Here is a 13,663-nt window from a genome sequence, read left to right as displayed (position 1 = left end):
GTCTCAGACACATAACGGTGTTAAGACATTTATTACATACAGAGCAGATATGTGGGTTCACTTGCAGGGCCAAAGCCTGAGGAGAATCGCACCCGGCCCCTTCCTCCAGCTGCACCCACCCAGCTAACCCCCAGTCACTTCACACTCCTGTGGGAACAGACAAGGGACATACATCACAGTGGAGAATGGCAGGGTGGTGGGGAGAAGCCTGCAGCTTGCAGTGGCAGCTGGGCTTGTGGGACAGCTCCCCGAGATCTGTGCTTCTCTGGTGGGAGAGGGCGGGCAGTGGGCAGTGGGCCCAGCTGCCTTGATCAGTGCCCCTGGAGCAGGAGTAAGGCCTGGGCCCTGGAAGGTTGGGGAGGCCAGCTAAGGGCAGCCCAGGGCACCACCTGCCCTGTACACCTATCTAGAGCCAGGCTACCCTAGCCCCATCCTCAGACCTTCTGGCAGCCTCTTATCAGTTGCTCTCCAAAGAAGCAGGCCACTTCAGGCAACCCTAGGCACTTAGTACGTGTCTGGGAGCTGGGCTCCATGGAGCCCTGTGCAGGAAGCAGGCCACAGGAGCACTCCAATCCCCCATCACCCTGAGGCTAAGCCTGCATCCTAGAATTGACCCAGGGGAGGTCAGGGCCTTCCCCTTCTTCCTGAGGCCTGGGCCTGCCCTGGCAGCCTGAGAAATTCCACCCTAGGGGCTTCTGGGAGGGGCAGGGTGCCAGGGTTCTGCTCCTCCAAGGTGAGGCTTTGTGCCCAGGCAGAACCTGGAAACACGGGTCAGTGAGGGACTGGATGACCTCGTGCTCCAGCAGGATAAGAGATGTCTGGTTCATCTTCTGAAGCAGCTGCCCCAGGGGGCCTGGCCCAAGCTTTAAGCCAGATCCCCAGCAAGGCCCAGGTTGGGGCTGAGGGAATAGGCTTGGGGATGGGGAAAGCCTAGAGAAGGCTGGCTTGGGTCCAGGCACCTGGGCAGCCTGAGCCTCCACCTTCCTGGGCAGAGGATGGTGGCTGGGTCTAGGTCCCCCAGGGAGCAAGGGCCTAGAAGCCAGCACCCCCACCCCAGGGCAGCATGCAAAGCACATGGACTTGGGAAGACCAAGTGATGAGGCGTCCTTGCTCCTATAAGGAGAGGGGAGCCTCTGGTGGTCAGGGCTCCCTGCAGGGCCTTCCCATAGCCACCTCAGTGTTCCACCTTGCCCTGGCCCTGAGATGCCCCTGGGACTTGAGGAGGTTGGGCTGGGTGTCGTCCAGGAGCTGCTGGGGAGAGGGTGTTGCAGAGGGTCTCCCTCCTCCCTGATGGGAATGCCTCCCACTCCTGCCCCCCTCCCAAGGACCTGCATCACCCCCTCCCGGCCAGCTAGGGGTGCCGGACCTCAGGTGAAAGCTGCAAGTTGAGAGGTTAGAGGGGGGCGGACAGGCACCTGGCTGCCCAGGGGACAGGCAGGGGGGACAGGCGGGCAGGGGTCCTATGTACAGACTGGCATTAGGCAGGGCAGGGCCTCACTCAGGGGTGTAGGACACCTGCCACACGATGATGTGGCTACGCTCGGCCTTGGATAGCACAGGCTTCACCTGGCTCACGTCCCCCGCACCTTCCTCCGTCTCGTCATCTTCTCCGTCCCCTGGAAGGTTCGCAGCTGTGAGGGGCAGCTCTCGCCCACCAGCACCCAGCCTCGTCCCAGCCAGTGTGGCACCCGCTCACCTATGCGGAAGTCGATGTACCCCTCACCACCACTCAGCACTAGTGCGTTCTTCAGCTTCTGGCCCTCAGTGTCTGCAACAGGCATAGCAGGTCCCGGGCCCTCTGATGGGCTGTCCAGCACACTGCCATTGAGGGTGGCCAGCACGTTCCCTGTCACAGGGCAGAGGGACTTTAGGACAGCAGTCTCCTGATGGAGCCACAGCTGTACCCTGCAGAACTGTGGGCAAAGTAGGGAGCAGGCTGGTCCCTCACCTGGCACCGAGACGAAGAATTTGACCGCGTCACGGTGCCCATGGAAGCAGAGCTGAGCTTGGGCCATGGAGCAGTAGGGGATGAAGCTGCTGGCTGACTTGTCACTGCTGTCATCCCCATACACGTGGATGACGCCCCCTGGGCGAGCGCCCTCCCCAGATGTGGGGGATGTCTTGTTGGCTAGAGACAGGGATAGGAAGGGCTGAGCAATTTTATTTCCAGCAGGCAAGGAGCAGTGGGGAACAAAGACCCTGGGCTATACTGGGGCAGGGCAGGCTTGTGGACTTACCTCGGAGCCCTAGGAGCTGGCCTCGATGCAGGACCACAGCTGGGGAGGAAAGAGGCAGGGAGACTGAGTCTGGCTTTAGCCAGGTAGCCAGAGTCCTCCTGTGTGTCTCTGAGGAACACACCCATCCTGGAAAGCTGACCCTTGCCCTTTAGCTCTTTGTAGGTGTCCCCTGGGGGAGGGAGCTACTCACTCTCTGTCAGGGGGATGGAGATGACGACTCCATTGCCAGTGCCCACCCAGAGGCGGTTGCCCGCAATGAGTAGGGCAGTGATGCGCACAAAGGAGAAGCCCAGCTTGCCAGTGCCTGGGGTGGGGATAGGGATAGGGGTCAGTGTGGCCTGCGCTGGGTGCCCCCAGCTGCCCCCACATGTAGTATAACCCCTTACCCAGCATCTTGCTAACATAGGGCTCAATGTCCACATCCTGCAGGTGCTGGTGGGTGTGAGCATGGTAGAGCCGCAGGGTGGAGTCCAAGCGAATGGACACCCATACACCGTCACCGATCCATGCCAGCTGTCGAACCTGGCTCTCTCGCCTTGGGTGGGCATCAAATGACTTCTGTGGGGTCATGGCAGCCCATCAGTGGGGTGGGGAATGGACAGGAAAGGGTAGGGAAACTGCATCAACACTAGGGCCTCTCTGATGTCTGCCTAGCACTCTACAGATTCTGATCCTGGCCTGTAGTGGAGTGGGGTGGGTGAGTAGGAAAGCAGGTCCTGGAAGGAGACAGAGCTACAGGGTGAGGGGGGGGGTGTGAATCCTTGACCCGTTTCAAGGGGGCACAGCAGTGCACAGGCTTCCAGCAAACTGGCACCTACAGCCCAGCTGCCCTTCACTTGCTATGACGGCGACCAAAGGAGTGACCTAAGCAGGTTCCTCACTGGGCCCCCTACTGGGAGGTGAAGATAGCCATCTGTGGGCTGCGGGCACACTTGCCTCGATCTGCATCGTCTTGGGCTGGATGACGTGCACCTTGTTCTTGTAACCACACCAGACGCGGTCATACACAACAGCCATGCAGCGGATGGAGTGGTGTGGGTGGCCCAAGTCCATCAGGTGGTAGTTGCTCAGGTCCCACTGGCCGTCTAGACAGAGCCCATGACACCTGCTCAGGCCTGACCAGGGCTGACCTCTGCTCATGGGGCTGGGGTAGAGGACCCACTGCCAGGCTGGGAACATCCCCAGGGACCCAGGGAAGCTCCATGGCCAATCTCTGGTAGGTTTGCCAGGCCTTACCCTCGCCTCGGTGGAAGATGGCCAGAGTCCCATCTGCCAGAGCCACCAGCACACGGCCTTTGACATGCCTGGAATGGGAAGGCAGTGAGCCAGACAGAGGCCAGCTGAGTCACTCTGGCCACTCCTGACCCCCAGCCTTGAGCTCAGGGCTACGTACACCAAGCTCAGCACAGAGTCCTTCAGCTTAATGGAGTGCAGGCATTTCTTCCAGCTGGCCACTGCCGAGTGCACGTAGAGCCTGTGGGGGGAGGCATGGTGTGCAGGGGCTCACCCACTAACTCTTCCCACCCCCGCCCCTAATCCCTCCTACCAGCCATTTTGGGCTCCCAGCCACATGGTGGGTGCGGCACTGCTGCTTGCTGCTGAGGGCTCCCCACTGGGCTCCAGCTGTGGTGGCACACTACTGACCTCTGGCTCTGGCCCGTTCTCACTGTGAAAAAGATAGTAGCTCCAGGATGGCCCACAGAAGCCTGTCCTGCCCGCTACCAGGAGACCCTGCCCACCTCTGTCAGTCTCCTCTCCACTCCTGTACTCTTCAACCTGAGAGCCTACCTGCCAGGCTGAGTGCTGGAGGACGGAGTGGGCACCAGGTCAGTGAAGACATGCTCTGTGAGGGGTCCAGGTCGTGTTGCAGATGCCTGTGGCTCACTGGGCCCAGGGTCTGGTACCTCTGTAGCTTCTGTGGCTTCTTCTGTGGACTGGGATGGGTTGACCTTCCCATTGGCAGCAGAAGCCACCTCTCCTGTGGAAAGAGGAGTGGGTAAAATAGGCTGGGCAGAGGTGGAGGAATGAGGTTGGCGGGGAGAAGAAGGCTGCCTAAGGCTCACCCTGCCCCTTGTCCAGTACTGGGGTGTCCCCTCGGGAGGAGCAGTTGCTACGTGGCACATTGCAGCGGGTGGCACACCCAACCAGGGTGATGCCGGCCAGCACGCCGTCTGTGCCGGAGTCCTCGGGGTTCATGTCGCTGTCTAGGAACATCTCCCCTGGGGGGTAGTCGCTGTCACTGGCCGCTGGGGGAAGAGTCATAGCCCGTCATGGCAAGGCCAAACCAGAGCTCAATTCTCTGTATGCAGGGGAGAGGGAGGGCTGCCCACAGTCTCAGCCAGCCCCACCTCTACACGTAGCACTGCCCAGTACGCTTGGGACAGAGGCCCAGAGTCCAGCAAGCTGGCTCTGCTGAGTGAGCCCTAGGCAGAGGGGAGCTGAGTACTGAGGCTCAGGTCCTCAAAGTGAAAAGCTTCTGATCATGTGACAGATCCTAAGGAGCTGAGGGCTGTCTCTGGACATGGCTGAAATTCTGTACCATAGTCCTGCAGGCCTTCTTTGCCTGCTCCTCAGTACAATGCTAGGGCTAGGGCCAGGCCCAGGAAGTCATGGGACTGCTGTTGAAGAGTGAAGCCAACCCCCTTTCCGTACCCCAGCAAGCTTCTTCCTGCACCCATGACCTAGTCATCCCTTGGTAAAGAGAGGAGCCACCCCCTTTGAGCAACAGCTTTGCAGGGCAGTGCCTGGCACACCATGTGGGCTTTGGCTCACCAGGGATGCTAGAGATGCACAGAACATGGGCGTTGCAGACTGTGAACTGATCCACGACAGTGCCTGGCTGGTTGGCATCAATGATCACCACCTTGCTGGTGGTCAGGGTGCTGGTGAGGATCCACACCCGGCTGGAGGTGGCATCCATCTCGGGGACCTCTTTGGCCTGTTTCAGAGCAAAGAGGGTCAAGGATGATACCTGCACTTGAGGCCACCCCTGCATCAATGTGGCTCATGGACTCTCCTGGGATCTTGAAGGATATAGCCTTGACCATGGCTCCAGTGGATATGGCTGTCTTCCTCCAGAGCCTGGACAGGAACTCAGAGAACCTTATCTAGATGATTCTCTGAGAAGTTATATCCCTGGCCCCCAACTCAAGTAGGACTCCACTGCTGAGCTTTCTGCCTTCCTTCTGCTTACAGCCCCTCCTGGTGCCTGCTCCTCTGTGTGAGGTAAAAGCTCAGCTGAGCACCTGGTTCCTGGTACCTCATGAGGACCAGGAGGCAGCTGGGCCCAGGCCTGGTCTATGGAAGGGAAGAAACCACTTCCTGGATTCTGTGAGCATCTGCCTCCTGTCAACCCAGCCCAACAGGCAGGCACTGTCCCCAAGATCTGTCACTCCCAGTCAGATCCTGCAGGCTCTGAGCAGGGTGGGATGGGAACACAGCTTCTGCCAGCACACTAACCTTCTTCTTCTCAGGTGATGTGTGGTTGCTCTTGGGCTCGCTTTCCACTTCTTTGTCACAGGTCAGAGGGTCTCGGCCTGGAGCTGGCTTGACTCCATTGCCAGAGTCTTCCTCACTTGGTTTCCACCCACTCAGGTTGACACCGGCGGCACACCACAACTGCAAGGACAGGGCTATGGGGACTGAGGGCACAGGCACCTCTGCTGGGCTCAGCAGGGACTGCTGCCTCCCAGACCTGCCATGCAGCTCCTGGGTGGAGCCCTCTGGGCTCACCTTCATGGTGGGGTCCTTCTCCACCAGAGGACGACAATACACAGGGACAGGAACATTCTTCATCCGTGTATCCTCCTGGCCCCCATTGGGGCTCAGCTGCAACAAAGAGGGAAGCACTGTGGGTATGAGGCCAGGTGCAGGAACCTGTCCTTCAGAAACCCAGGTCAGCCCAGACGGGTGGCTTCTAGCACAGAGTGTACTGGGCAAGAGGCCAGCTCTCCAGGCCCTGGCAGTGCGGCAGTGGAAGATGCAGCTCTGGAACCACCCAGGCTAAGCTGTGGGAGTGAGTGCCAATTTGGCCTACCCACCTGCACTGCATCTCCCACCCTGTACCCACACTGTGCTGGGCTGTGCCCCATACCCCACCCACACACTGCACCCTTGCCCTGGGCACCTGCTTGTACTTTGCAGGCAGACTCCAACCGCAGGCCTGCAGCCTCCCATCATCGTTGCGCACATGCTCGCGCACCTGGCGGTACTGCTCGCGCTTCTGTTCCCGCCGGGCGGAAGATGTGCAGTCACTGGGTGGGATGAGTAACAGGTTATATCTGTCCAAGGTGAGTAGCTTATGCAAAGGTAGGCACCCACAGCCCCACATCTCTGCCCTTCAGGGAGCACCCCATGTCTGGGAGCCCTGGAGCTTCCTTCACCTTTTATGGGCCATTGGGTACCCATCTGAAGGAGGGGGAGGGAGTTTTCTCAATATGGGTTGTGACCCTGGGGCTCAGCTGACAGAGCCTACAGTGTAGCATGGGGCAGAGATGGTCAGCAGCTCCTCCCTGGAGGTGGCATGACATGGCTCCTTGTGGCAGCAAGATGCTTAAGAGCTTAGGCCAATGCACAAAGACAAAGAGCTAGGGCCACTGTGGAGCCCACCAGCACAGCCCTTGGGCACTAAGAGGAGGGGATGCTTGGGAGTGGAGGCTCTGCCAAGAGACATCCAGAGCAGAACACTAGAGCTAGACCAGCACTGCTCCCTGCTAGGAACCACAGCATGTGCGTGGGGAGGTTGTGTTCCCTGATGCCCTGGCCAGAGCACATCCCACAGCACAGCAAGTTAAAGGCCTGCTTCAGGGCCTGCAGAGGAGTGGCTCTGGGACACAGAACCCTCCTCCTCCTAGTGGACCAGTGGAGGATGGAGGAGACTCACTCATCAGGGAAGAACTCCAGGGGCCGGCTGCCAGCTGAGATCTGGCACATGGCGTGATTGCGGCGCTGGCTGAAGCCAGCAGTGGTGGGTGACTTATAGTGTATGTTCACTGATGGGTACGACCGCTTGGCAGGAGGTGGACTGGAGGAGGAGCTGAAGAGGCGGCTGAAGCTGCCGGTGGAGACACAGGGAGGTAAGCTGTTTGTGCAGCAGTGGCCTTGGGGGGGGGTCCACCCACACTCCCTAGGGTGCCCCACTCACAACTGCCAGATGGTGGACTTCTTCTTCTCCTGCACAGACGGGTGCTCTCGGGATGCTCTACAGGGAGGGCACAGGAGGAGCTAGCTGGTCCTATTGCCTGGGACCCCGAGACTGCCACCAGGGAGGACTGAACACTTCCAATACTCTCGGAAGAGAGGGATGCATGGTGGGGTCAGCCAACTTCACCATCTGGGTGGGCCCATGACCCCTTGCTCAGTGGCCACATTTCAAAGTGGAGATGCCAGTTCAAGTCTGGGACTTGGAGCAACAGGACAGTGGACTCACCTGATCATCTCGGTCCACCGCACGGCCTCCTGCAACTCCATCAGCCGCTCCTTGTACTGGTTGCGTTCCATGAGCACTCGGGCCATCTCCACCCGTGTGAAGCGGCGGCGCTGTGCCATGGGGATTTTGTCCTGCAGGGGGAGAGGAGCCGCCGTTCAGCCAAAGAGCGAGGCCAATGGGCCCATCCATGCAGCTTGTTTCCTTGTGGGGGCCACCACTTGGGCAAGAGGTGTGGCCTCTAGGTGTGTGCAGGTATCCTACAGATCTCAGGCAAGTGATGGTGAGGGGGTGTGAGCCAGGGGAGAGGGGCCTGGAGAAGTCTACCTGTCCATTAGGGCGGGCTTTTTTCCAGATCGTCACTGACACCATTGAGGGGTACAACACAGGTGGCCTTTCCTACAAGTACCTGGACAATGGGCAATCCCTGATGCCTGCTGGCAAAATGCAAGAAGGGAGGATCTAGGGAAGGTCCAGTCAGAAGGACGCTTTAGATTTGATGCCGAGTGGGGTCTGCCGCTCTGCTCCCCCATAGGGACACTGAGGCTACAGCAGGACAGTGCTTGGGGGACCCAGAACAGCTGTGTGTATGTTGGGGGGAGGGTGGAGAGTAGCACTCTGCTTTCATAGGTTCATGTCCAGCCTTAGCCTGGAACAAGGGGCTGAGGCTGGGGCTGGCCACTCCTTCTTACTTAAGGAGTGAAGGATTTTGTGCAGACAATTCACCTTTGCTTGGTCTCTCCTAGAATATTTAGAAGTGGGGACTGTACAGCATGGATGCCAGTTGTCTAGTCTTCTAAACAGGGACCTCACTTTTTTTTCTTTTTTTTTGGTGTGACTGGGATTTGAAATCAGGGCTTTGCACTTGCAAAGTTGATACTCTATCTCTAGTCTATTTTGCTCCAGTTATTTTGGAGATAGTATTGCAAATTATTTGCCTGGGCTGGCCTCAAACCTTGATCCTCCCAGTCTCTGCCTCCCAAGTAACTAGGATTACAGGTGTGAGAGACCAGTGCCCAGCTACTTTCTTTTTTAAATTTAACAGATTTATTTTTATGTTTATCAAGAATAGCACTTTTTTTTTCAAGTGTTCTTTTTTCCCTTTTGGTTTTTCTGATGCAGGGTTTTGCTATGTAGCCCAGGCTGGCCTCAATATTCAGTTTACCCTTACCATGTCTCCAAGTGGCTAAGTAGATGAGTGGTAAAGTTGGGGCTGCTGTGATTTTTGGGGCCCAGCCTGCCTTCCTAAGAAAAGCAGTCCATTGCAGGGGGCCAGGCCTCACTTGCCTATGCCTGTTCTGGGTGAGGTGGGGGTGCAGAGGGCTGAGCTAGGCACATAACCGCTCCTGGGCTGGGTAGGGCTCCAGCAAGTGCCTGCAATTGTTTCTGTAGCCTCTCTTGGTGGCAAGGAGAAGGCACCAGTAGGCGATGGCTAAAAGGTGATCCGTGATCACTCCAGAGAGACATCTATCAAGGAGGTGGCTGATGCTATGAAGTTGCGGGGTGAGGACAGCATCATACACTGGGTTCAGAGGTCATATGGGGGAGGGTCCCAGGTCCCACCCTGTGCCCTTGCCCGCCCGTGCCCACAGGTTAATAGTGGAATATACCAATTCTGTACAGAGATAGCTGCTTACATCCTCCACCTCTTCTCTGGGCTCACGGCGGGCAATGACGGCCTCGGACTTCACTCTTCAAAGGAAGAAGCAGGCAGGATGAGGGTCTTGCCAGAGCCTTGGGACCCTCATCCTACTTGACATGTGCCTCAAAAGCCCAGAAGTCTGGCTTCTCTGGCCAAGGACAAGGTGGTCAAAGGTTGAGAGGGAACAAAGCCAGGGATACTGCTGGGCAGGACTGGTCAGGCAAGTCCAGAGCAGACCTGGTTCCCATGGGCCCTCCTTTACACTACCCTTCCTGTTGCTGAAGGGCTGCAGCCAGAGTGCAGGTCTCTAAACAGGCTTTGTGGCCTTGACCCTGGCTGACTGGAGGGCTAAGGAGAGGAAGGGGCATGGGGTGCCAGGACAACCAGATGACCATGGTCCCCCTCACTGCTTCTGAATGAAGGAATTGGGTGAGAACCGTAGCCAAGGCTGATACCACCATCCATAGGACAGGCTCACAGGATAGGACCCTGCACCTGGCCAGGGCAAATAGGCTCTGGAGGCGAAATGAGGAATGGGCAGACAATGGACCCCCACCCAGTGGTTTAGACTTGGAGCTGGAGCCCAGAGGAGGCTGAGCAGTGAGCATACAAAGTTGTTCTGGGAAGAAGGGCCTCTCTGGATGTTGCAGGTAGAGGTGGGATTCAGGGAGGACATGCAGAGAGGCAAGTCACTTGAAAACTCAGGTTCAGAGCCTCACTCACTCCTCCTAATCCCCTTACCTTTTCAGCTCTTCTTCCAACTCCTTGATTCGGTTCTCCAGCTTGACTTTGGCCTGCTTGGCAGCTTCCAGCTCTCCTTTAAGCACCTCTTGCTCCCCTGACAGTTGGTCAACCTTGGCAATGAGGTCGTTTTTCACCACATTCAAGGCATTTCTTCAAAAGGCAGAAACATGAGGGTTTTATATGAGCCTGTGGGCACTCATGTGATGGGGACTTTGGAGGGATATGCCTGCACATCTCAGTCACATCCTGGCCAATTTGTCTATTTATTTTACCTGGGCACCAGATGCTTTGGTCACCTTAGCCAAAGAGTCTTTAAGATAAACTTCTTGAAGGAACCATGCAACAGTCCTGCCTTGAGTCCCCCCTCCCTCCAGATGCTGGTAATGGTTCTGTCCAAGAGGCCAGCCAATTCAGGGGAGTGGACACAGTGGGTACAGAGCACTCCTGGTGGCTCCTGGCCTGGGTCAGGCTACGGCCTAGTGAGAGGGCTACCCAGCTGCAGCACAGAGGGCCTCTTACTTGGTTTCTAGAAGCTGTGAGTTTTCCAGCAGCAGGTTCCCCACTTCTTTGCCCATTCCTGAAATAAGAGGTACAAAGATTTTCCCGAAGTCCTGTGAAGCCGACCCTGGTGCTACTGCACCTATCTCTGCCCCTGAGCAACAAACTTTCCTGGGCCTGTACCTAGAGGGCTGCTGGGAGGGAATGAGGATCAGATGCTCCTATGTGCATGGAAACTGAGATGCAGAGGGAAGAACACTCAGTCCTAGAGAGGCCCCCACAGCCCTGGGCTCTCCAGCTAGCCCTGCACCTGGCAGAAGGCCATGCTTTCTCATTCAGGGTTTCAGGTATTCATCACAGCTCCCTCACAATGGGAAGTCAGTTGAACTGGCAGGGCCTGGAGTGGCCTCTGTGCAGCACTTCACTCATGCCCTCTAGTACTGCCCCATCTATGGTTTCCAGGCCTATCATGAAGTACATGACTTTCAGAGCCACCCTCCAGGTGAATGGATGTTGAAGCCATGGTGAAAGGGGGACAGAAATGACAGTGCAGGACTTAGAAAACCCCTGGCCAGGAGATAGGATGACATATGGCAGGTATGGCCCTTTAAGAGGCTCCAAGCAGGTCTGGCAGGAACCGGCCCTGGATAATGGGGTCAGCAGGTGGAGAGGGGAGTAGACTTGAGGCTCCCTGGCACCTTCCTATGGAGAAACTGACCCATCCCCTTTGCCACCAGTCCCAAAGGAGACCCCACAGATAGCTCCCTGCAGGCAATGTCCTATAAACCCTAAGTAGCAAATCTAATCCTCAGGACGGCCTCAAACCCCAAGACCTGGCCTCGCTTCCCCACTCCAGTGTGTATACAGTCATGAAACAGCAAAGACCAGCCAGGTGTTTGGGGAGGAAGTCCTGCCTGCTGTCCATTCTGACCTCCCTTGCCTGGAACATGGGCTGCTTCCCCCTTGGACAGGGTGCAGCAGGGACCAGGATCCCCCAGCTTAGGGGAACACCCAGGGACAGAGTCTGTCAGGAGTATGTGGAGGCTTACAGAGGCCAACAACAGTTTGTCCACAGAGACCAACAGCTCAGGGGAGATGTAACCTCCATGGACAGCTGAGGCAAGAGTGACACTTCACAACAGGCCTGTGGTGCCTGGAAAGCCCGAGGCCCCTGCTGACCCTGCCACCATCCCACCATGCAGAACAAAGCAAACGGCTCATGAAGCATGAGAAGATGTCAGGTAGAGAGAAGAAGCCAGAAAGAAGAAAAAACACACACTGAAGCAGGGCCTTGGCCTTACCAAAAAAATCATCGCGCACTACGGGAGCGTCCCAGTCCCACAGGAGATGGGCAACAGGGCGGGGAAGGAGGGAAAGAAAAGAAGCGCGTTAAGCCCATGTAGACAGCAGGGTAAGTGGTATTTCAGGGCCACTTCTGGCTGGGTTAGGGTGGGCACAGGAGAGGGATGTTAGAGCAGGGGACGGGATGAAGCCAGCTATCCGTTCTGGAAAGTTTATCCTTAGGTTGCATAGCAAACTGCCAGGCCAGAACCACCTGTGGGGAATGTAGTTACATCTTGTCCCCACATGCTGTGCTGGAGGGGACAGGCAGAGGAAATTACACAGGCAGGGGAACTGTGCCAGGGCATGGCTGCTATTGAGCACACTGGGAGGCCATGGTTGGAGGGGCAGGTGGGCCTCAGGGCCTCATGCTGCAGAGTAAGACAGCAGCAGCTCAGCCCAGTTACCTGTGTGAGGACGAGTGCCTGGGCTGTGCTTGGCAGGGGCCTCACAGGACTCTTGACTTCTGAGGTGCAGATGATAGGGTAAGCCAAATGTCCTATGTTTCTAGTGACTTCAAAGACCCTCCAGAAATGGCCTTCTGGGGCCTCAGGTTTGAAGAAGTGTGTGCGTGTGTGTGTGTGTGTGTGTGTGTGTGTGCACACATATTGAGGGCCTACTGGTGGCCAGTGGAGCAAATCCAAATCAGCTTTTGAGCAGTAGGAGGCTGATAAGCAAAGCGCAGGGCTTTGAGGCTGGGCAGCCTGGTGCAGCCAGACGGGAGCCAGCGGGTAGTGTACAGAGCCCTCAGTGATGGCCAGCAGCATGGGAGCAACCCATGTGTATGCACCGTGCTCCAGCTACCCCCACAGTAGGAAGAGGGGATGACATGGAGACAGATGGGAGAGATACCCACCTGAGAACTCCCCTGGGCCGCGTCCAGTGAAGCAGAGAGACGGGGAAGGAAGCGACAAAGGTCAATTTTGGTGACTGGAACCAACAAATAAAGAAACTCTTATTAAGGAAAAAGCAACAATGCTTTAGCCATTCTCACATTGAAGGGCATGAAAAGCAATGCACTTCAGCAGGTCCAGGGTGACATATCCCATAGGGCAGAAACCCTAAGGGAAGGGAGGCCAGAATGGATGTCCCTGAGCCCCAGAGAGGCCCAGAGCCCAGTGGTCCTTGCACGGCTCTACCAGGAATCTACAGCCTAACCCTACTGTTCCCATCACCTGCCCGCAGTTGGGCGGTCCTCTGCAGACCCCAGTGATTAAGGCCTGTAAAGAGAAGGGTGCATGAGTATGCTGGGGAGCAGCGGTGTGCCAAGGAGACTCAATGTCTAAGAAGCCCCTGCAGAATAAGTAACCTCTGCTGCTGGCTAGCACAGGTGACACTGTCATGTCACAGACCTGCACCTAGAGCTGGACTCACAGCCTTCCCTGATCAGCCCAGGGGATAGGAACATTTCCATTGGGTGAGGGATAACCAGAGGGGAATAAGGGAGTTAGGATCCTACTGTGGAGGGAAGAAAAAAATCATTCAAAAACAGAGTGGAGGGAACATGGAGTGGTTTGGGCCATCCTCCCTGGGTGCAGATCCCTCCAGTGCCCAGAGGCTGCAGAGAAAAATGGGGCATGGCTGCAAAAAGGCTTCTCTCTCCAACAGAGATTTGACAAAACAACTGTTCCACTGGATACAATTTGTAATGAAGGAAACTAGCATCAAAAACCCACTTGATTTAAATAACAAAGTATATGAATTTGCTGTAGGAATTCAAATACTAAAGCAGTGCACCAATTCGAGGGCAGTGCCTCCTCTCACTAATTCCACTTC

General features: G+C 56.8%; 1 protein-coding gene across 16 annotated transcripts in view; it reads right to left on the bottom strand.

Annotated features, from left to right (window-relative positions):
* Window positions 1-12: 12 nt before the first annotated feature.
* Window positions 13-13,663, bottom strand: part of Mapk8ip3 (mitogen-activated protein kinase 8 interacting protein 3) — a 45,727-nt gene continuing 32,076 nt past the window's right edge. For 9 of the 16 annotated variants that reach the window (XM_074060474.1, XM_074060483.1, XM_074060475.1 and 6 more), the window contains 24 exons: window positions 12,744-12,755; window positions 11,848-11,865; window positions 10,568-10,625; window positions 10,046-10,198; window positions 9,273-9,354; window positions 7,666-7,796; window positions 7,381-7,437; window positions 7,120-7,290; window positions 6,364-6,490; window positions 5,970-6,065; window positions 5,697-5,855; window positions 5,010-5,175; window positions 4,301-4,483; window positions 4,026-4,215; window positions 3,784-3,903; window positions 3,631-3,711; window positions 3,474-3,541; window positions 3,174-3,322; window positions 2,624-2,795; window positions 2,428-2,541; window positions 2,238-2,276; window positions 1,949-2,128; window positions 1,697-1,846; window positions 13-1,616 (listed from right to left, as the gene is read on the bottom strand). In XM_074060474.1, the coding sequence (XP_073916575.1) occupies window positions 1,495-1,616; window positions 1,697-1,846; window positions 1,949-2,128; window positions 2,238-2,276; window positions 2,428-2,541; window positions 2,624-2,795; window positions 3,174-3,322; window positions 3,474-3,541; window positions 3,631-3,711; window positions 3,784-3,903; window positions 4,026-4,215; window positions 4,301-4,483; window positions 5,010-5,175; window positions 5,697-5,855; window positions 5,970-6,065; window positions 6,364-6,490; window positions 7,120-7,290; window positions 7,381-7,437; window positions 7,666-7,796; window positions 9,273-9,354; window positions 10,046-10,198; window positions 10,568-10,625; window positions 11,848-11,865; window positions 12,744-12,755 (2,798 nt within the window). In that variant the 3' untranslated portion in view covers window positions 13-1,494. The remainder of the gene's footprint in view (window positions 1,617-1,696; window positions 1,847-1,948; window positions 2,129-2,237; window positions 2,277-2,427; window positions 2,542-2,623; window positions 2,796-3,173; window positions 3,323-3,473; window positions 3,542-3,630; window positions 3,712-3,783; window positions 3,904-4,025; window positions 4,216-4,300; window positions 4,484-5,009; window positions 5,176-5,696; window positions 5,856-5,969; window positions 6,066-6,363; window positions 6,491-7,119; window positions 7,291-7,380; window positions 7,438-7,665; window positions 7,797-9,272; window positions 9,355-10,045; window positions 10,199-10,567; window positions 10,626-11,847; window positions 11,866-12,743; window positions 12,756-13,663) is intronic. The other 7 variants (XM_074060476.1, XM_074060487.1, XM_074060481.1 and 4 more) reach the window with 5 other exon arrangements.

The sequence above is a fragment of the Castor canadensis genome, chromosome 17 (assembly GCF_047511655.1).
Source record: "Castor canadensis chromosome 17, mCasCan1.hap1v2, whole genome shotgun sequence".
NCBI classification, from domain to species: Eukaryota; Metazoa; Chordata; class Mammalia; order Rodentia; family Castoridae; genus Castor; species Castor canadensis.
This window is presented reverse-complemented; position numbering and strand designations above follow the sequence as displayed.